Source organism: Leuciscus leuciscus (genome assembly GCF_965113295.1).
Source record: "Leuciscus leuciscus genome assembly, chromosome: 20".
Lineage (NCBI taxonomy): Eukaryota > Metazoa > Chordata > Actinopteri > Cypriniformes > Leuciscidae > Leuciscus > Leuciscus leuciscus.
Genome location: NC_138744.1, coordinates 22,187,714 through 22,209,106, shown reverse-complemented (window position 1 = coordinate 22,209,106; position 21,393 = coordinate 22,187,714). Strand labels below are relative to the sequence as shown.

Here is a 21,393-nt window from a genome sequence, read left to right as displayed (position 1 = left end):
AAAAGACTAAAAAGACCTTAAGATATGTTTGGTAATTGTACCTGAATGAATGGAAAATTTATTTGCTACATTTCAGATTAATATATATTTTTTTTCTTTAAAATTTTAATTAACAGTAACTTAAACACTTTGCAGTTTGAATGATGTCCTGTATAAACAAAATGACGGAGTATGTTTTTACTGTTGTTTCCACTGTTTGATCGCGTCCGCACCTCACTCACTCACACACACACACACACATACACACACACACACACACACACACAAATATAAGTAAACACTTTGCGACTTTTCGATCGCGCACACACCTCTCTCAACATATTCCAGCATTGCAATCTTAACATCGCAGCCTGCTTCAGAGCTTCAGAGCTACAGATTAGGTGTCCCTAAAGAACCCGCGTATCTAACAGTAGTTCCATTTTACATTTACATTTATGCATTTGGCAGACACTTTTATCCAAAGCGACTTACATTGCGTTATCCTATACATTTATACATAGGTATGTGCAATCCCCTGGGATCGAACCCACAACCTTGCGTTGTTAACGCAATGCTCTTACCACTGAGCTACAGGAAAGCTATTGCATTAATTAATTTGTTAATTAATGCAATAAATTAATGCATAATTTGTTAATTAATGCAAATAAAAAAATAAGTTCCGCATTGCATTAATTAATTTGCACACAAGTTTTATTTATATTTATATAATAGGCCATGACGACTTTAGGGGATTGCCTCATAGGGCCGGTTCAAGTAGTGGGGGGCAGAGGGGCTGGGGGGCCAGTCAAAAGGGGGTGGCGGGCCTGATTCGGCCCGCGGGCCTTAGTTTGGTGACCCATGGATTAGATGAATGTGATAATTTATGTTTGGGCCTCTTTTGGGCCTGAAATCGCTGATACAACCTTTAAGAAGCTTTATCCACTACACATGTAAAATTAAATGAATTGCTAATTACAATTCCCTACTCTTGACACTGATAAAAAAGCTTGTACAAATACTAGAAATCATGAAAAATGAAAATAATTTGGAATTGTGTAACAAACATTTACACACTTCATTTATCTATTACAACTTTGTCATTTTGCCTGCTTAGCTGTTTCCTGTTTTGATTATTATATGATGGCGCTTGACGCCAGCCAATCACTGATTGCTGATCATGGTTTCGAGTATCGATATATCTGTCCTTTCCAATGAACACAATAACACTCAGTAATATCCGACAACTAAATCTAGATATTTTAATCAAATCTGCAAATTCGTTTGAAGAACCAAATTAGCCAGAGATCAATTATCACGAATGGATGATCTGGCATCTGTTAAATCATCTCAGATGTATTAAGCGAGGTACGAAGAACTGACCCCAGGACTGTCTTGTGTTTAAAATATCAGTCAAACTGCATATAGAATGTAAAGATTGACCTTACAGGTTTTCATTACTGCATTTTAAATGGTGTCGTCTGCATCTACAGGAAGTTGCATCATCATTGACTGCAATATTTAGCTCTGTTATGCTGGCGGAGCAGACCGAAGAGTACTCTTTTGAGAAGTTCTGTGAGTGGAAGGGGCACAAACAACAGAAAATCAAAAACGTACGAAAAGCTACAGATGAGGCTCTCCTTGCTCTTAGCGGCTGGGCAACCAGGCTTAGCAAGGTATGTTAGTTCATGTAAACCTCAGAAAATTCACGTCTCCTTTTACTGTTAGGTAATTATTTGGCCAAATTGGCTTTTAATTTAGAAGGATAGGCATGAGGTGCTTCCCAATCCGTGTACTTGTGCACTATTTTATGCTTTTTTTTGTAGTATAAATAGTACATGTAGTTTGTTCACACTGAAAATTCCAAAAAGAAAAAGTGCACTTTATATACCTGTATGATGCACATCAGACTCTGATGTTGAATGACAAAATAACCATTCATACATGTACATTGAGTGCATAAGTACAAAGTGTATAATGTGTAATTTGGGACACAGCTATGGTTTATTGTATCAAGGTACTTAATTCAAAGCCATAAGATGAAGCCTTTGTTGATTTTCAGTTTTCGTGTTTGATGGAGAAAACATCAGTGACCGAAGATGATGTTGCAGAAAGTGTGGATGAGATCCTGATGAATGCTGACAATGCCCTGTGTGAAGAACTCAGTACTGAATTCTCTGTAAGAGTTTCTATCCTGATCTACCACATTCTGCTCATCTATGTCTACCTTTCCCTGTGCATTCCCTTTCTTTTGAGCAAGGGCACTATTATCCCTCAGGTTTTATCCAGAGGGGCTTTCCTTAGTGCAATTTTAGATAAACAGAAGTGTGAAATGCAAGCTACTACTGTATTACTGAATGCAAAATTTGTTTCCCACTTTTTTCATAGGAACAAGACAATCAAGAAAGGAAAATCGTGTTTAATGCCTTTCGCAAAGCCATGAGAGACATCCAGAGAGAACAAAGTTTGTTAGAGGAGATCAGGCAAAAGTACGAACTCAACACAAAGGTAAGAGATTCTCTGAGTGGCTGACCAGAAAAGCGGATTCATTGGAGAACTGATCTCTAGATGTATACATATTTATACACTACCGTTCAAATTTTTGGGGTGTGTACGATTTCTTAGCATTTCAAAAGAAGTCTCTTCTGCTTACCAAGGATGCATTAATTTGATCAAAATAATCAATAATCAAAACACAGTAAAAACAGTAATATTGTGAATGAATAATTTAGCAATTTATTATTACAATTTAAAATAACTGTTTTCTATTTCAAGATATTTTAAGATGTAATTTATTCCTGTGATGGCAAAGCTGCATTTTCTGTATCATTACTCTGGTCTTCAGTGTCACATGATCCTTCAGAAATCATTCTAATATGCTGATTTGATGCTCAAGAAACATTTCTTATTATTATCAATGTTGAAGACAGTTGTGCTGCTTAATATTTAGTGTATGCACTGCATGATTATTTTCATTATCAGTTTTATTTATCAGTTGTCAAGTCTATGACGTTTCACTGCAGTTTAAGCAGGAATTACAGCAGTGGCAGAGCGGCCCTCCGAAAGCAGACGAACTGTTTGCAGTGAAGAAGCGCATCCGGAGCCTGCGATCTCAGCTGCGCTGGAAACTGGTTGAGGTCAGCTGTATGGAGGAGGTGAGAACAGTCCTGTGCTCTGACAAACCACATGGTGGGGCCACAGTTCACAAAATGCACTGGGATCTCAGATGACCAGGGGCTAAATATTGATTTATTGGTTTAATTTTTATTTGACACTACATTATGCGGATTACATCCGATGGAAATGATCCGTTTATCAGTTTGAGTGTCCTTCAGGCAGAAGAGCTGGACCTGCCAGAGATTCTTAAGAAGAAGGAGGAGATCGCTGAGACGAGGAATGCTCTCTTTCAAGAAATCAGCCAAGAGAAGAAGCAATATGTATGTTTAGATGTGTTTAAAGATCTTTCACATTATGCCTTTATACCTGTGGTTGGCAATGAAATACAGGTAATGGGATAGAAATGTCAATGCTGAATTATGGTAGATAAAAATATACAAGTAAAAAATTAACACGCATTATATACACATTGAATGTGTTTTATATATTTTGAATAATGAAGGTCAGGTTGCAGCTAATAAGTTCCTTATTTGTTTTTTTATCTAATGCCTGAAATGTCCATAATGTGCTGATGTGCAGATAATGCTGTGTGACCTGGTGAAAAGAGGCTTTCCTGAGTTACCAATGATCTTTCCTGATGCCGATCTCTATGGCTATATGGTGAGTACTTGTTTTGTCAGTACCTACAAGCCTCTAGTTTTGCTTAAAAATGTACATTGTTTAAAATTAGGCAGCTGCTATGTACACACTAAGTGCAAATAGTGAAAGATGCTATTTTCACTAATGGAAAATAGCTGTATTGGGACATTACTTGTCCCTGTCCCTAAAGCCCTCCCCTACACCTATCCCTAAAGGCCAATTTATACTTCTGCGTCGGGTTCGCGTAGAAGGTACGGCGTAGCATACGCATTGACGTGTACCATACGTCGTACCCTTCGCCGTACCCTGACGCGCACCTCCTCAAAAATGTAACTACGCGTCGCGGCGACGCGGACCGCAAGATCTGTGATTGGTCGGCTGGATAGCATCGCGTTTCCTCCTACGCATTTCCGGAATGATCTTCTGCACTCTGCACCGCCCGCCCGCCATTTTTAAATTCCGAAGATCAGTGAAGAGCCATGGAAACAGACCAAGTGACTGAGAGATTGCTTGAAGAAGTGCGGAAATACAGCCATCTGTATGACTCCTTCAGTCGCCATTGCTCGTAGAAACCTAAACTCAAAACAGCCGCGAGGAATGTAAACACAGTGGAACTGGAACATTAAAACCCACCCGCGCCAACTAGCGTTTCGGCGGTGTAACTGCAGAGCAACACAGACATTCGCAGAAGTATAAATGCTCACGACGGCGTACACTCGACGCAGAAGTATAAATTGGCCTTAACCCTAACCATATTGAACCTGCTGATCAGTAAAAGTGTCCCCAAAGGTCTAGGAAGGGAGCCATGAGCTGAATCTGAAATCGCCCCATATACCCTCAAATAGGGCGTTATTTGAGGGGACAGCCATTTGAGGTGGTGTCCGAAACCATAGTGGACGTTATTGTGTGCACTTATTCAATCCCACATTGCACCGCAATAACGAGTGTACAGTCGATGTACTCTCAACGGCTGTCTGAATTCGCTTACTCCTTTTCATTCACTCCTTCAAGTGAACAGTATTAGTGGACTAACGTAGGGAATAGTGAATGAGGGTTTAGGGGGCGATTTCGGATTCAGACATGGTTTTGAGTGGGATTGTGGTTTGCGGCTCCGCGTGCCCCACCAAAATATTCATCCAAAACAAAGACCTTTATGTAAACTGAATCAATAGTAAATTGTAAACGTGTTCAGCATTCTGTAACTAATATTTTTGGATTTTCTACACTATTTTAAATCGTAAAGTGAGCAGGATATATTCAAATTGAACATATGGCTTCGGCAGACATGTATTATGATCCTTAAAGGGGCAGCGGGTTCCTGAGTCCTACCCAGCTCTACAGCACCCCACAAATTTCCAATGTAAATCTGTGGTAAAATATGGAACTGCAGCACGCTCTAATTGAGAGCCATTGTCACGTTACTTGTCACGTTACCTTACGAAAACCTCTCTCCAGACCAAGACGATATCAGTCCGCTTCAGCTATGTGTATATTAAGCCCTGTTCAGACGGGAATAGTTTTCCAGGGGGTCATTAGAGAAATTCGTGTTTCACAGGCGTACTTTTCGATTTTAATCCTGTCCGAATCTGCCAAGTCTGTGTTTCTCACACAACCTCAGTAAAAATTCCAAAGCAAATTACCTACTGTTTTTCGGCATGCTTTCATTTAGTTTGAAATTTCATTATCCAATGAAAAAGTAACATATACAATCAATAAATAGAGCCAAATCGCGGAAACTGCGAAAACTGCATATTTTTATATCAGTGTCAGGTAAGAGTAAGATATTTGTCTAGATACTAGAAAAGTTTGTCTAGAATTGTCTAGAAATAGCCAATGCAATAAACTTGTGAAATTTACTTAAATTGGGTTTCTTATAATAAATTAAAATTATGTTAACAAATAATAAATTAAAAGACATTTATGTCGTACGTGATGCACGCATGCACAAGCACATGACCTTCTGTAATGCCCACGTCTAGAAAACACACACTCGACCTCCGTGATAAACATGGAGATGTTCATTCCGTCTGAATCGGAAAATTAAATCACAGACGTCGAGTGATAAGAATTGTGACTCAAACGCCGTTTAGAAAACTAGTCCCGTCCGAATAGGGCTTTAGTCTGCATCAGTAACTAGTTGGCATGTCTGTTCTTTGTATCAAATTAATGAAAGTTTAAACACGCTAATATAAATAGCCTTTATGTAGTTCTGTTGTGTTTGTTTTATGTTTGTTCTGAGAATAGAAATTACTTTCTTTTCCTCACAGGAATTCCTCCATAACTTGTAACATTCTAAAACAACATTCGGAGGCAATAAACACTACATTAAGGCAATACTAAGACAGCATTTTATGCTTGCCTGTCAATCAACATTAGAGCACCACCCTCAGGCTGAATAATTAAATTACCATTTACTTGTATAGCGCTTTTCACAATGTACATGTTTTCAAAGAGTCCACATTACAATTTAGAGTGATCTGTGATCAGAGGTAACTGTCTACAGGGTTTGTACGGGTGCTTGAAATCCTTGAAAATGCTTGAATTTTGGATAAAATGCTTGAAATTGTAACTGTATTTCTTTCACAACAAATACCTATCTGACTGAATAGTTTGTTTATTAAATGGAGAAATAAAATGTAGCCCTTCAGAGACAGAGCGATTTGTGCTACGCTGGCCAGAGCAAAAGTAGGAGATAAAGTAAAATAAAGTGTATTCTCCAACACTCAAAAGACATCAACATAGGGTTACACTTTATTTGAACCCAGCTTACACAGTTACGTTGTGAAGACTTAACCGGATCGGACCATATTCGTCGTAGCGACGTACCACATAACGTTCCAGCGACTTAACTTTGTGATTCCCATAATCGTCGTGGCGACATTATAGTGGTATGTCGCAAGAACGTAACGGGTACGTCTCAGTGACCAAACTGGCATGTTGCGAGGACATAACATCAAAGGACCATATTAGTCGGTGCGACGTGCCAAATAACGTTCCAACAGCATAACTTTGTGATTCCTGTATTCGTTGTGGCGACGTTATAACTGTATGTTGCTGGAGCGTGGCAAGTACGTCCTGATGACCAAAATACCACGTCCGCATATATTTTTAATACACTTCTCACCTTTAGTCCTGGGAATGAAGATGTGCTTGATCCCTAACCTTGAAAACCGCATAGAACTGATAAACTCAAACATTTCATTCTCTGCTGTAAAACCTTTCTAATAGGGAATTGTGTATTGTTTTCAGTTAATACATATAGGGATCAATACATATATTTAATGGAAACCAATACAAACCCCTATTAAATTCTAAATAGAAAATGGCCCAAAACCACACATTTGTTCACTGTTACTTTGTACTAATACTAAGCCAATACATTTTGAACATTAACGATTTTTTAACCATGTAAAGTGTTAACAAGTTATGAGTACAGAAATTGAACACGTCAATTAATTAATAAAAAAACATAATCAATGAATAATGCAACCAACTATTATTTTTTATTGAAAAAAGTGTCTTATCATTAGGGATGGGTGTAGTTAAATAATGATTTTATCACTGATACTTATCAATATTCTTGACACTCTTCTCTATAATTTGGCGCAAAAACAATAAAGACATTTAAAAAAAGAAATAAAAAGATTCAGCAGTTTCTTTATTATTAATTTTATTTGCAGAAAATGCCATGTTTAATAAAAGTAAAGAAGCTACAGAAGAAGGTGAAGTGCAGAAAAGATAAAGAAGAATATACAGAAATCTATTTCTTAGGATAACAAAATTTATGTTTTAGGTTTATATATTCAGTGAATATTGCTCATATACGCTATATGAGCAATATTCACTGAATATGTAAACCTAAAACAAATTTTACATTTATACACTTATTTTACAATTTGCAAAGTGAAATAAAATGGACTGAAAATTGCCTGTTGAATATTGTAGGTTGTATTTTTATTTTTATTTTGGAAGTGAAATATGAAAGATGAATATGTATTATTGAATTTTTAATAATGAAAATGTGTTTGAAATGTTTTGAATTGAAATATTCACAGCTTTAATATTCAACCATGCTGAATTTCAGCCCATAAAAATGCAAGCCCTAAAAATGCAATGCATTAAAATGCAAGCATGGTTAATGCAATGCATATTTTTTTTCAAGCAGTGCAATTCAACAAGCTTTTTTGTTTCAAAAACATTTGGCATTATTTTACTTTCATAAACATATCCTATTCTGTGCGTTCACAGTCTCTTTCACATTTGTAGTAGCCTATTCACAAACTGTTTGCTCAAGCATAGCGTTTTCTCGGAGTTCACTGTGTGCTTTCTACCATGCACAAATAAAAATGTCACTGAACTTTTGCTGTGTAATTGTAACAATGAGCACTCAAACACACCAAACCAACAATTACTAAAAACACTCTCAAAAACTGATTTTGCACGGGCATTTTGCACTAGTTTAAACAACGTAGGGCTATTATTCCATGCATTACTTCTACTTATATTAAGTTGCTCAAGCAAGTGGTCAAATATTTAACCATGTACTTATATTAAAATCGCAAACATTTTAAATTAAAACTTAAAATTGACTCTCATGCCTTTTCTTTTGCATTTAAATTTTAATACAATAGATCTTGCATGTCACAGACGAGAACATGTTTTTCCACCTCCACGAATGAGACAAGTGTTGTACATTATGTCGCCTTGTTGAAGTAAATTGTAGTTTTCCTTGCTTTACCCCGTTCTTAAAGTAAAAAGATGACTGTGAAAAAAGTAGTATTTAATTAAATACATTTATGGTGAGATTACTACATTTTATTGAATCAAACGCATTTATGGTGAAATTACTACATTTTCAGGTCAATCCGTGTTAATTTTGACCACGAAACATGCGCTGTCACTTTAATTCAGCGTTTGCAGCACAGCAGAAATAGACTCGGTGCGGAAACGATCGCTGCACTGCTGTGTAACGTTACGCACATAGACAGTATAAGAAGGTTACGCACCGCACCTGGAACGGATCGACGGACTGCAACCGCGTGCAGTGTGAAAGCTCAACCTGTTAACATGGATACGGAAAAAAATACACACCGCATACGCACTGCAAACGGAGTATGTGTGAAACGGGCGAAACAGTTAACGTTAATTTTGACGTTAACGTTACCTCTTCTGAAAACGGGTGAGAGACTTTTTCAAAGACACTAAACTATTTCTATTAAGTAAATATTCAACAGATTTGTGTCAATAACACGTAAGAAAAGTGTTAGGAACAGTTGTGTGTATTATTTGTGTGATTGTAGAGACTAAACCAGAGAATGTCTAAACTCACCTGAAAGCAGTGAAAACAACAGCAAGAGAGGGAGTTGTGTTGTGTTGTGTTTGCTGCGCCGTTTCCATGGCAACTCTGCGCCGCTCCAGGGTTTGAAAGCTACTGGAATGTTAAACGCGCACGCCCATATAGTCAGTCAAGTGCATTTACATAAATAAACATCTAGAATTTACACATTAGGCTAAATGAATAAAATTCTCATGAATTTAAAACTAATTTTGAAGTTCTTCGACCCATTCATATATGTGCAAAATACCACTCCTCCACGTGAAGTGGCACTTAAAAAAAAAAAAAATTAATTATAAAAAAAACTAAATTTTACATTAGTGACTGAGAGTACTTGGTGTGATAATGTAATGTTAGTATTGCATGTCCGTTACGGCACGTTCATTTGTGGAATATGCAGTGACCATAGCCAAAGTTACAGCACAGTAACTGTAACGTTAACCCAGTGCATAACAACAATCGTTGATTGCTGAACAGAAATTGTGTCAGATGAAGTGTCATACAAGTAGCCTACTGTAAGGTTGAGGATGACCTTATGCAGTATTTACACTGCTCTATTCCAGTAGATAAATGTATATGTCTTGGCAATGAAATACATTTTTATTTTTATTAATATAGGCTATTTATCAGGCAGGTGCCTGTGCACTGTCAGAGTCTTCTGGGTTAAAATGGAATTAGCCTACAGGTTGTGGTTGCACTGTCTCAGATTTTGTTCAAACCTAGTCTATATCAAGAATGTGTCCCAAAACATACAAATGTGCCTGTCAAATATTTCTGTTCAAATCCTATGTCTTCATATTTTCAGCCCTTGAAATTACTTCAGTTTTACAGCCTGAAAATCAAATTACCTGGGAAGCAATATTTGGACATTAATATAATGAAAAGTATTATTCATAGTCATTATCTACTTAGTGATACATTTTGAAAAATAAAACTTGTGATTTGCTTAAATATCTGATCCTTCTGCCATTACGAAACACAATTTTGGCTGTTTATAGCATTATCTCTTTAAACACGAAATAATAATTTTGACAATGTATTGGTATGTTATTTATGGTGGTGTAAGGTGCTGGAAAAAGCTTTAAAATGGAAAGTGATTGAAAAGTGCTTTAATTTGACTTTGGAAAAGGTGTATGAACCCTCAGAAATGTACATATACAAATCCCAGTTAGCTAAAAGTGTATTAATTTAAATAACACAAGGACGTTAGACCTCTGCCAAAAGTGTCTCTGCATGTGTTCAGCGATTAGAATGCTATGCTTACAAAATGTTTATCATAAACTAGCGCTAAGACCCAGAATCAGCCCTGCCTAAATTTAAATACTGCTAGAATACTTTAGAGTACTTTATAGTATATACTTATTATCAATGTTGAAAACAGTTGTGCTGCTTATTGCTTAATATTTAGTATTTATACACTGCATGATTATTTTCATTATCAGTTTTATTTATCAGTTGTCACAGCTATGATGTTTAACTGCGGTTTAAGCAGGAATTACAGCAGTGGCAGAGTGGCAGAAAAGTATAGTATATAGCCTACTGTTTTATAATAAGGCGTCATTTAAGCAAATTCCAAAAGAAGTGTTTCAGCCATTTGTTTTTTAATATTTACTGGGATGGAACAAAGAATGTGTATTTAAGGTTTGTGTTGGAGCAGAGTGATATTGTTTCATTTCTTGCATACGTGTGCTTTCAGAGCTCTGCAGGACTGTTAATGAAGAGCTTGGACAGAGACATGTTTGACGCAGAGCCGATGAGAGAGCTGAGCGGGAGGAGACCTCTTCTCAGCACAGACTTCCAGGGGCAGAAAGTAGTCCTAAAGGTCAGTTACTATGGGATTCATTTCCCATCAAAAGTATTGCCGGTCAATGTCTTCAACTGTAAAGACATTTTGATAAGACAAGAGTGAAGAACAATGGAATTACACACCAAAAACGTGAAATATATGGTGCGTTCAAGCGCTCCTGGGAAGTTCGTACTTACGAGGTGGGAAGTCGTGTTTATGATGGCATGTGCGTTCAAGTCACTTTAGTCAGAGTAAGATGACACTGTACTTTCTCTTAATTAATTACACAAAAATAGAGAAAGTTTCTTAAACTCTAGTTCTAGAAAATAAAAAAACAAAGAAATGTGCATCAGGTGTGCTTTTTATTTTATTATTTTTTTTTATTAATTTATGAAGCCACTGCAAACTCTATCGTTACATGTTACAATGTTATATTATAATGCCCTCATATTCTGTGTAGGCAATTAGCTTACTTCGCTGTAAATAGAAAAGTCTAGCAATTTCACTGCTAAATACCTTTAAGTATTGTGGTATTCCGCCATGTTTCTCAGTGACACGCCCCCAACTCATAAAGATCGGAGCTTAAAGAAAATCCTGAGCTTCACACTCGTATTTACGACATTGTGGTGGCGTTCATGTGCGCTCAACTCGTAAATACGATCTTTACAAGATGACTTGAAAGCACCAATAGTACAAATAAGCATGTGACGGTCACATCTCAACATTATCCTACTTTACGATACAGAATAGGGCAGAAACCTTCCAGAGTCCTTATGTTATTTTTTACTTGTGCCCCAAGTTTTATGGCGCGCCCATACCTGCCAGTAGTTTTGTATTTTTAAAGTATTCATACACTATAATAATATGCTTGTTGCCTCTGCAAATTCTGTTTTTTGCACAAGAGAATATAATATAACATGAAGCCTAGCTCACTGCTAGGTACTACAGTTGAACTAAGAGTAAGATATGCCAGTCACAATTATGCTAGTACATTGTATACTACTCATAATTGTAAATTGTCTTTATATTTTGTCATGTTTTGTTTTCCTATAAACAGATTTGTAGCTTTGTCTTTCATGTACAGTATTTAATTTGTAACAAGGGTGTTGGTTTTATCAAATGTATCACATTTTGTGTTACACTGAGATCATAAAATAATACAGTAAAGCAAACGAGCAAGATTGGATTCCCCGAATATCAGCACGATTCTAAATGTATATTGAACTGTACATAAAATCAATCTTTTTTTATTATCATAATTTAATTTACATACACAAATAATTATTGCATTTTCCAACGCAAAACAATGAACTATTTTCAGAAAATATGAGCCATTTTGTCTAGCGGTTGATGCAGCCGCAGTTTGGTGACGTGATATCAGACATACAAGTTAATCACTTTTCATTTGGCGCTGGTTTACGTGAGCTCTAACTGCAATGTTTGGAAAAGCAAGCGCAGAACGTGGAAATGAGCAAAGGGAAAAACAGCATAAGCGTACAAAAAAGTAATGTATGAGCACAAAAAACAGCAATATAACCAAGGAAAACATGATTCTGTGTGTGATTCAGATAATTTTGCATTAATGTTTGAGCAATATAAGTTTTAATGTGTTTAAAGTTTTGATTCTTGCTTATTACTTTTCTATCCGTGACCACCTTTTTGCTACTCTGATAATTTTGCATTCGTTTTTCAGTTTTGTGCAATATATTTTTACTTGTGTTTGTAGATTTTTGATTCATGCTTAATTTTCTTTGATCCGTGACCACAATACTTTTGACGGGAAATGAATCCCATAAGTTACAGCCTTAAACATTAATTTGCAGTGGTTTAGTCAAGATACAGTATAATATACACTCACCTAAAGGATTATTAGGAACACCTGTTCAATTTCTCATTAATGCAATTATCTAATCAACCAATCACATGGCAGTTGCTTCAATGCATTTAGGGGTGTGGTCCTGGTCAAGACAATCTCCTGAACTCCAAACTGAATGTCAGAATGGGAAAGAAAGGTGATTTAAGCAATTTTGAGCGTGGCATGGTTGTTGGTGCCAGACGGGCCGGTCTGAGTATTTCACAATCTGCTCAGTTACTGGGATTTTCACGCACAACCATTTCTAGGGTTTACAAAGAATGGTGTGAAAAGGGAAAAACATCCAGTATGCGGCAGTCCTGTGGGCGAAAATGCCTTGTTGATGCTAGAGGTCAGAGGAGAATGGGCCGACTGATTCAAGCTGATAGAAGAGCAACTTTGACTGAAATAACCACTCGTTACAACCGAGGTATGCAGCAAAGCATTTGTGAAGCCACAACACGCACAACCTTGAGGTGGATGGGCTACAACAGCAGAAGACCCCACCGGGTACCACTCATCTCCACTACAAATAAGAAAAAGAGGCTAGAATTTGCACGAGCTCACCAAAATTGAACAGTTGAAGACTGGAAAAATGTTGCCTGGTCTGATGAGTCTCGATTTCTGTTGAGACATTCAGATGGTAGAGTCAGAATTTGGCGTAAACAGAATGAGAACATGGATCCATCATGCCTTGTTACCACTGTGCAGGCTGGTGGTGGTGGTGTAATGGTGTGGGGGATGTTTTCTTGGCACACTTTAGGCCCCTTAGTGCCAATTGGGCATCGTTTAAATGCCACAGCCTACCTGAGCATTGTTTCTGACCATGTTCATCCCTTTATGAACACCATGTACCCATCCTCTGATGGCTACTTCCGGCAGGATAATGCACCATGTCACAAAGCTCGAATCATTTCAAATTGGTTTCTTGAACATGACAATGAGTTCACTGTACTAAAATGGCCCCCACAGTCACCAGATCTCAACCCAATAGAGCATCTTTGGGATGTGGTGGAACGGGAGCTTCGTGCCCTGGATGTGCATCCCACAAATCTCCATCAACTGCAAGATGCTATCCTATCAATATGGGCCAACATTTCTAAAGAATGCTTTCAGCACCTTGTTGAATCAATGCCACGTAGAATTAAGGCAGTTCTGAAGGCGAAAGGGGGTCAAACACAGTATTAGTATGGTGTTCCTAATAATCCTTTAGGTGAGTGCATGTACACTACAAGCCATTTTATAAAAATGTTTTTAAAAGAAGTCCCTTCTGCTCACCAAGGCTGCATTTATTTGATAAAAAACAATACAACATTTTTTTTTTTATATTTTAAAATGTAATTTATTCCTCAGATGAAAGCTGAATTTTCAACATCATTACTCCAGTCTTCAGTGTCACATGATCCTTCAGAAATCATTCTAATATGCTGATTTTATGCTCAGTTGTGTACATTTTTTTTTTCAAAATTCTTTGATGAATAGAAAGTTCAAAAGAACAGCATGTATTTAAAATAGAATATTTTCTAACATTATAAATGTCTTTACTGTAACTTTTGATCAGTTTAACTCATCCTTGATGAATAAAAGTATTGATTTATTTTAATTATTTCCCCCCAAAATAAAATAAAAATTCTTACTGACCCCAAACTTTTGAACGGTAGGGTTCAATGTTACAAAAGCTTTAGATTTCAGATAAATGCTGTTCTTTTGAACTTTCTGTTCATCATAGCATCATTAAATACAAATGTAAAAAACAGTTTTCAACATTGATAATAATCATAAATGTTTCTTGAGAATCAAATCATCATATTAGAATGATTTCTGAAGGATAATGTGACACTGAAGACTGGAGTAATGATGCTGAAAATTCAGCTTTGATCACAGGAATAAATTACACTTTACTGTATATTCACATAGAAAACAGCTGTTTTAAATTGTAATAATATTTCACAATATGAATGTTTTTGTTTGTGTTTGTAATCAAATAAATGCAACCTTGGTGAGCAGAAGATACTTCTTTTAAAAACATAAAAAATCTCACCGATCTAAAACTTTTGACCGGGTGTGTGTGTATGTATATATATATAGTGTATATATGATATGCTAATTTAGTGCTTTAATAATTGCTAGCTTAATTATTAGCTATTATTTATTGATGCTCAATTATGGTAATATAAATAATAACAATATAATAATGGTTCTTATTATTATTTATGTTGACAACAGTTTGATATTTTAATATTTTGTGGAAACTGTGATACATTTTTTTCAGGATTCTTTGATGAATAGAAAGTGTTTTTATTTATCTTGCTTACCCCCAACATTTTGTAGTGTATCACAGTTTCCACAAAAATATAAAATATTTTCAAATCTCAAATATTTTTTGAGCATCAAATCAGCATATTAGAATTATTTCTGAATGATCATATGACACTGAAGACTGGAGTTATGATGCTGATGATTCAGTTTTTTAACAGTTATTTTAAGTTGTAAAAATATTTCTCAATATTACTATTATTACTGTATTTTTGATCAAAGAAATGCAACCTATGTGAACATAAGAGACTTCTTTCAAAACCATTAAAATCTTAATTATTCTAAACCTTTGAGTGGTTGTGTGTGTGTGTGTGTGTGTGTGTGTGTATGCACCACTTAGCGATCAACATTTCCCCCCCACAACCGCGACTAAAAACACATTCTAGTACCATCCATATAATAGCATAAAATAAAAGTGACAAATACTTTTGAATAAAGTTTGAATAATACATATATTCTATAATTGAACCATAAACTTCTTTTTGTTACATGTTTTGCTTGGAAAGTCTTTTTTTTAAATGATATTTTGTTAACCTAATTCAGTGACAATCATAGTATCCAAAGATGTTTTGTTGTCGCTGTACATTGCTGAATGTCTCTAAGGATGTTGGGTTGTCTGCAGTGCTACGCTGTGGATGAAGAATCAGAGGTGAAGATCCTTGAACAAGCTGCTCACTATCACAGAGCTCAGCAGCAGAATCCGGCCACAGCGGTTCCTCTTCTGGCGCTGTTTTGCGGCAAAGTTCTCTTCATATTTTACTATACTTGTTTCTGTCTTTTTTGCTGATGTTACTGCTCTGTACCATCTCATGCGTAAAATGTCTTCTGTTCTATCCAGTCTGATCCACTGGCATACATCATGGTACCACACTACTCTAATGGAAGTCTCAGGGCCATTCAGAAATCCTCTCCACTGTCCTCTTGTGTGAGTGCATCACTTCAAAATGTATTTGACAAACTTTACCACTTGTCTAAAATGCATACAGATTAACAGAAAATTCTCATAAAGCACGCAAATCTTATTTTATATTTGTATTATTAAGAATTGAGTCATGACTGATTTTTATAATTGTATTTATTTAGACAAAAAGTATAGAATTTTAATATCAAGTCTTAATAGGTTATCAGCTGTAACATAAGAATTTAAATTTTGGTGCATCCATTTTGTGATTATTTTAAATGCATAAATCTATTTTTGTCCTCTTGTGATGTAGGAGGTTAGGAAGGTGATGAAGGGTGTAGCTCTGGGACTGCAGAGTCTTCATGCAGCATCTATTACTCATGCATCTTTGCATCCCAACAATGTGTTTGCCATCGGCCGAGAGAAAGGCATTGTTGGAGATTACGATCTCACAAAGACACCTGTAAGTGAAATTTAATAAACTGCAACTTCAGTGACATTATGGATTCATTTACCTTTGGGGAAAAAAACTAAATGGAAACAGACCTGATCCTGATTATTAAACCTCAAACAATAGTTTTAAATTGTTTTTTTATTTATTTATTTATTTATTTTTTAGGAGCAGAGGATGTTTGACAGCGGGATGGTGGCTGGTTCCATCAGTTTGGTGGCTCCAGAGTTGAAGCAGGGTCAGCCGCCTTCCCCAGCCACTGATATGTATGCCTTTGGAGGAATCATGCTCTGGGTAGAACTATTGCTTTCTTGCTTGCTTATTTATTTATTTATTTATTAATACAATTATAAGTTAATTATAGTATATAATTTCCATTATATACAGTTATATAAAAAATATACATAAGTCTGTAATTAAAAGATATAAAAATATAAAATCAACTGGTATCTTTAAAGGGTAACTCTCGCCAAATTGCAACCTAGTGTCTTTTTGCTAATCTACCCAAGGCAAACTTTCGTTTAAAAGCATAATTATAATGGAAACGCCACTTTTAAGTTTGACCGTATTTTCGTTTTCGGCCAAATTGCCCTTTGAATGGGAGTGCTTGGGGCATGACTATGATAGCATCAAAATCGCTATTTTTAAAACACTAAGGAGGCTCGACACAACATGAAACTTTGCTCAAAGTATCACCAGGGGCTCTACACATGAACTCGAGCATTGAGAACATTGTTTGTGTAAACAGAGTTTACTAAAAATAAAGGTTTTGAACAACTGTTGTTGTTTCCAGCCGCCGGCATTTTGACAGTCAAAAATAGTCGATCTCCGAATGCGAATGAACCATAGACTGTAAAAAAATATGGACGACACCCCTTCGCTCTCTTCCATTGGTGAGAACTGAAGCCGCCAGTGTCCCAATATGGCGCTGACCTCTTGGGGTTTGAGTCTGCGCAGTAGCGATTTCGGGACCGGACCTGCGCAGTAGTGAGCAGGAAGTAAAGCCGCGAAATCAAGGCCCCGCCCTCACTCTCGGTGTGAAATAATTAATTATAGAAATTTAGATATTACATTTAAAGCTCCAATCTTCTCAGTCCTCAGAAGATCCCGAAAAAAAGTGCTTCAGTGACTACTTCGCTCAGAGAACCTGTCAATCACAGCTGTCAATCATGACGTCACCCCACCGTTTTTATAGCATCAAATAACTAACTAAAAACAAACTTATTTTAAAGGGATACTCCACCGATTTTTCATATTAAACTATATTATTCCCTTAACTAAGATGAGCTGATACATACCTCTCTCGTCTCAGTGCGTGCACTCAATCGCTCTGGCGCGTGGCGAAACTTTGTTAGCACTTAGCTTAGCCCAGTTCATTCAATATGGGCCAAGCAGAGAAGCTACCAAACACCTCCACGTTTTCCCTATTTAAATACAGTTACTCGCGTAGTGTAACTCGACCTAGGACGGTGACACAAAACAAAACGTTGCGCTTTTCTAAGCGTGTAAAATGGATAACTATATTGTATGGCGGAATACCATAGCAAGTGCTTGTAAGCACTTCGACTTGGCGCAGTAATATCTTCACTCGTGAAAAATCCTCTCACCGGCCCCCGCTCCCTCTAGTGAAGATATTACTGCGCCAAGTCGAAGTGCTTACAAGCACTTGCTATGGTATTCCGCCATACAATATAGTTATCCATTTTACACGCTTAGAAAAGCGCAACGTTTTGTTTTGTGTCACCGTCCTAGGTCGAGTTACACTACGCGAGTAACTGTATTTAAATAGGGAAAACGTGGAGGTGTTTGGTAGCTTCTCTGCTTGGCCCATATTGAATGAACTGGGCTAAGCTAAGTGCTAACAAAGTTTCGCCGCAAGACAGAGGGATTTAGTGCACGCACTGAGACGAGAGAGGTATGTATCAACTCGTCTTAGTTAAGGGAATAACATAGTTTAATATGAAAAAACGGTGGAGTATCCCTTTAAAAACAAACACTTGAATTTACATCAGTGTGATAAAAACTACAGTAAATGACGAAAACCACCTTCGGAAAAGAGATATTTGAAGTGTAATTAAATTGTTTAGTTGGTCTCAAGTCCCGTTGAATAACACGGGAAGGCGGGGTTTATGACCTATACTAGGACCAGTCACCGGGGGGCGATCGAGACGTTTTGGCTTCACTTTTCAGGGCTTGTGCGGCACGCTTGGAATGAACCGACTCTGAATTTTAGTATTGAGGATAACATTTTATCATATTATATGAGGATCCTTTTTCAAATACAAGGTCAATATTGATTTTCACTAACGACAAAACAACAAATTATCCGTGAATTTATATGGGACTAAGCTTTAGGAGCTTTCCATCTTTACTCTCCTCCCTGTTACATTGCATTCGGACATCGACTATTTTTAACTGACAAAATGCCGGCGGACGGAAACACTAACTGATAAAGTTAGTCGTACAAAACCTTTCTTTTTAGTAAACTTTGTGTACACAAACAATGTTCTCAATGCTCGAGTTCATGTGTAGAGCCCCTGATGATACTTCGAGCAAAGTTTCATGTTGTGTCGAGCCACCTTAGTGTTTTAAAAAGCGATTTTGATGCTATTTAGTGCCCCAAGCACTCCCATTCAAAAGGCATTTTGACCGAAAACGAAAATACGGTCAAACTTAAAAGTGACATTTCCATTATAATTATGATTTTACACGAATGTTTGACTCGGGTAGATTAACAAAAATAGCCTAGGTTGCAATTTGACGAGAGTTACCCTTTAAAGTGGCTCTATTATGCATATAGTGTGTAATTACTGTTTGCACTGTAATAAGTGATCAGTTGACTTACCCAAAAATGAAATTTCTGTCATTTATTACTCACCCGCATGTCGTTTCAAAACCCTGTAAGACCTTATTTTATCATCGGAACACAAATTAAGATATTTTTTTATTAAATCGGAGAGCTTTCTGTTCACTTATCACTTTTTACAGTGTGTGAATGTAAAAAGTCTGCAAAGTTTCAAAGATCACTGCCTGAAATTAGTCGTTCCAGACTTTTGAAGAACCCTACGTAGGTTTGTAACGAATTTACATAATGCCACCCTATGGTGTTCATTGGGTGCCCACTGGCAATGTCTACTTTGCCCCACCCTCAAACACTGTAGTTGTAGCTGAGGCCTGGAAGAGTTTGGTTCGTGTTGTCGGCGTGTCGGGAAGACGCCGTTTTCTGCACAGCGAAATCCTATGGAGCCCGTAAAGGGACATGGTGATGGAAAAAATATTACATGGGAGGGAAAAAATATATATTTTTTGCTTTCTTCTGAGAAACTTAGCGTTTACTCACAAAACCTTTGCATTCCCTCCCAAAAACGTTTGCGTTCCTCAGTGAAGCCTGTTCTTTGCGAGCGAATGAAAAGTTTCTTGGAGGAACACAAAACATTTGCGGGAGAACACAAAAGTATTGACGCACATTTTTTTCTCTCATATCATGTTTTTTTTTTTCATCACCATGTTCCTTTAGGGACTCAATAAAAATACACTTATTATGCACTTTTAAAGGATGAGGATTCTTTGAAATTGATACGGTAAAACCAACGCCATCAGAGTGCAACGGTCAAGTCCCATAAATAAACCCCCTTCATTTTCTCCATAGGGAAATTGATTTTTAAAGATAACTAACAAACCTTTAGAGACAGTCCTACTGTGTGCTACGAGGTTGTCAGACAATGGAATTCATGATGAAAAACTACATTACCCATAATAATGTACAGAGAATTCCACCAATTAACGAGTCATGAAAATCAAAATGCACCATAAGAGCTCTAGCTCCACCCACTCCTATAAAGTTAACGATGTAAGCATTGTCCCTGTTTTGATTGTTGATGTCCCTACGTTCTCAAAATACTTATTGGTATATATGTGCATGTTTTGCAAAAAAACCTTAAAATATATTGTTTTAACATTTTTTAAATGAGTAGTTTTATATTTCTCCATAGTTTTTAATTTGATTAGCCTTTTTGCAGTGCTTCATGGGATTGTAGTTCTTTCCCTTATTAAAACTCCCTTGTTAAATACACTTGTACCTTTGTCTTTTTGTCTGATTTTCAAATACTTTTTTTTTGCTTCAAATCAAAGTTTGTAATGTTATGATTAATCTCGTAGCTGGTTGCTTTAGTTCATGGCTTATAACGCATTGTATTAATCCCCATGGGAGAAAAGAACGGAAAAAATGCTTCTGGAACCAATGCCGCTGAAAAAGTGGGTTGGCACTGTTGCACTTTATACAAGTGCCGAAAAAGCATCCTGAGCTGAGATTCAGATATGGGAATGGAAATTTTGTTTGACATGTGCTGTACACAGTAGACCAATCACAGAGAGTCCCAATCATCATCGAACCGTTTCAGACTCTGAGAAAAGAGGTGATGCTGTAATGTATATTATAAGAAAATTAAAGTGTTTTTTTTTTACCTTGAATGCATGTAAACCTATTATGGGAGACCTCCAAAACAAGAAACCTTTAAAATAACATAATTTGGGCACTTTAAAAATAACTATTTGTGTAAATCTAAGTCTTTTTCTGTCATTAAAGTAGACTTTTCTCTTCACAGCTGCATGTTCCAGACTTCAGCGGAACTCTAGAGAATGAGCATCAAAATGTCGAGTTCACTGGTTTGGATCTGGTATGTAGAATATAAGAGCTGATAAATATTTGTATAATATAAATATAACTTTAAAATGATTAATCCAAAATGATTCAATCATCTAATGTATCTCTGACAGGGTGCTCAGTTGCTGAAGCTCTTCTCAAAGCTGCTGATTTCCTCTACAAGACTGTCTGCTTCCGAAGCCCTAAAAGATGATTACTTCATCTCAGTTGATGTGTAAAAGTCAAATGTGTTCATGTTTGCGTTCTCTGCCCTTTTTCTTTATAATTTTCTCATAGGGGAAAAACCCCCACAGAGGTGTTCGTTTGTTCCTCACACCATGTTTCGTGTTCCTTGAATAAATAAAAATAAATATATAA

General features: G+C 36.6%; 1 protein-coding gene across 1 annotated transcript in view; it reads left to right on the top strand.

Moving 5' to 3' along the window:
• Window positions 1–21,393, top strand: part of stk31 (serine/threonine kinase 31) — a 62,216-nt gene extending 40,823 nt beyond the window's left edge. The window contains exons 14-26 of the mRNA XM_082150522.1: window positions 1,470–1,652; window positions 2,039–2,155; window positions 2,365–2,484; window positions 3,000–3,131; window positions 3,312–3,413; window positions 3,673–3,753; window positions 10,764–10,889; window positions 15,644–15,763; window positions 15,860–15,946; window positions 16,236–16,385; window positions 16,542–16,667; window positions 20,978–21,049; window positions 21,150–21,393. Of these exons, the coding sequence (XP_082006648.1) occupies window positions 1,470–1,652; window positions 2,039–2,155; window positions 2,365–2,484; window positions 3,000–3,131; window positions 3,312–3,413; window positions 3,673–3,753; window positions 10,764–10,889; window positions 15,644–15,763; window positions 15,860–15,946; window positions 16,236–16,385; window positions 16,542–16,667; window positions 20,978–21,049; window positions 21,150–21,254 (1,521 nt within the window). The 3' untranslated portion in view covers window positions 21,255–21,393. The remainder of the gene's footprint in view (window positions 1–1,469; window positions 1,653–2,038; window positions 2,156–2,364; window positions 2,485–2,999; window positions 3,132–3,311; window positions 3,414–3,672; window positions 3,754–10,763; window positions 10,890–15,643; window positions 15,764–15,859; window positions 15,947–16,235; window positions 16,386–16,541; window positions 16,668–20,977; window positions 21,050–21,149) is intronic.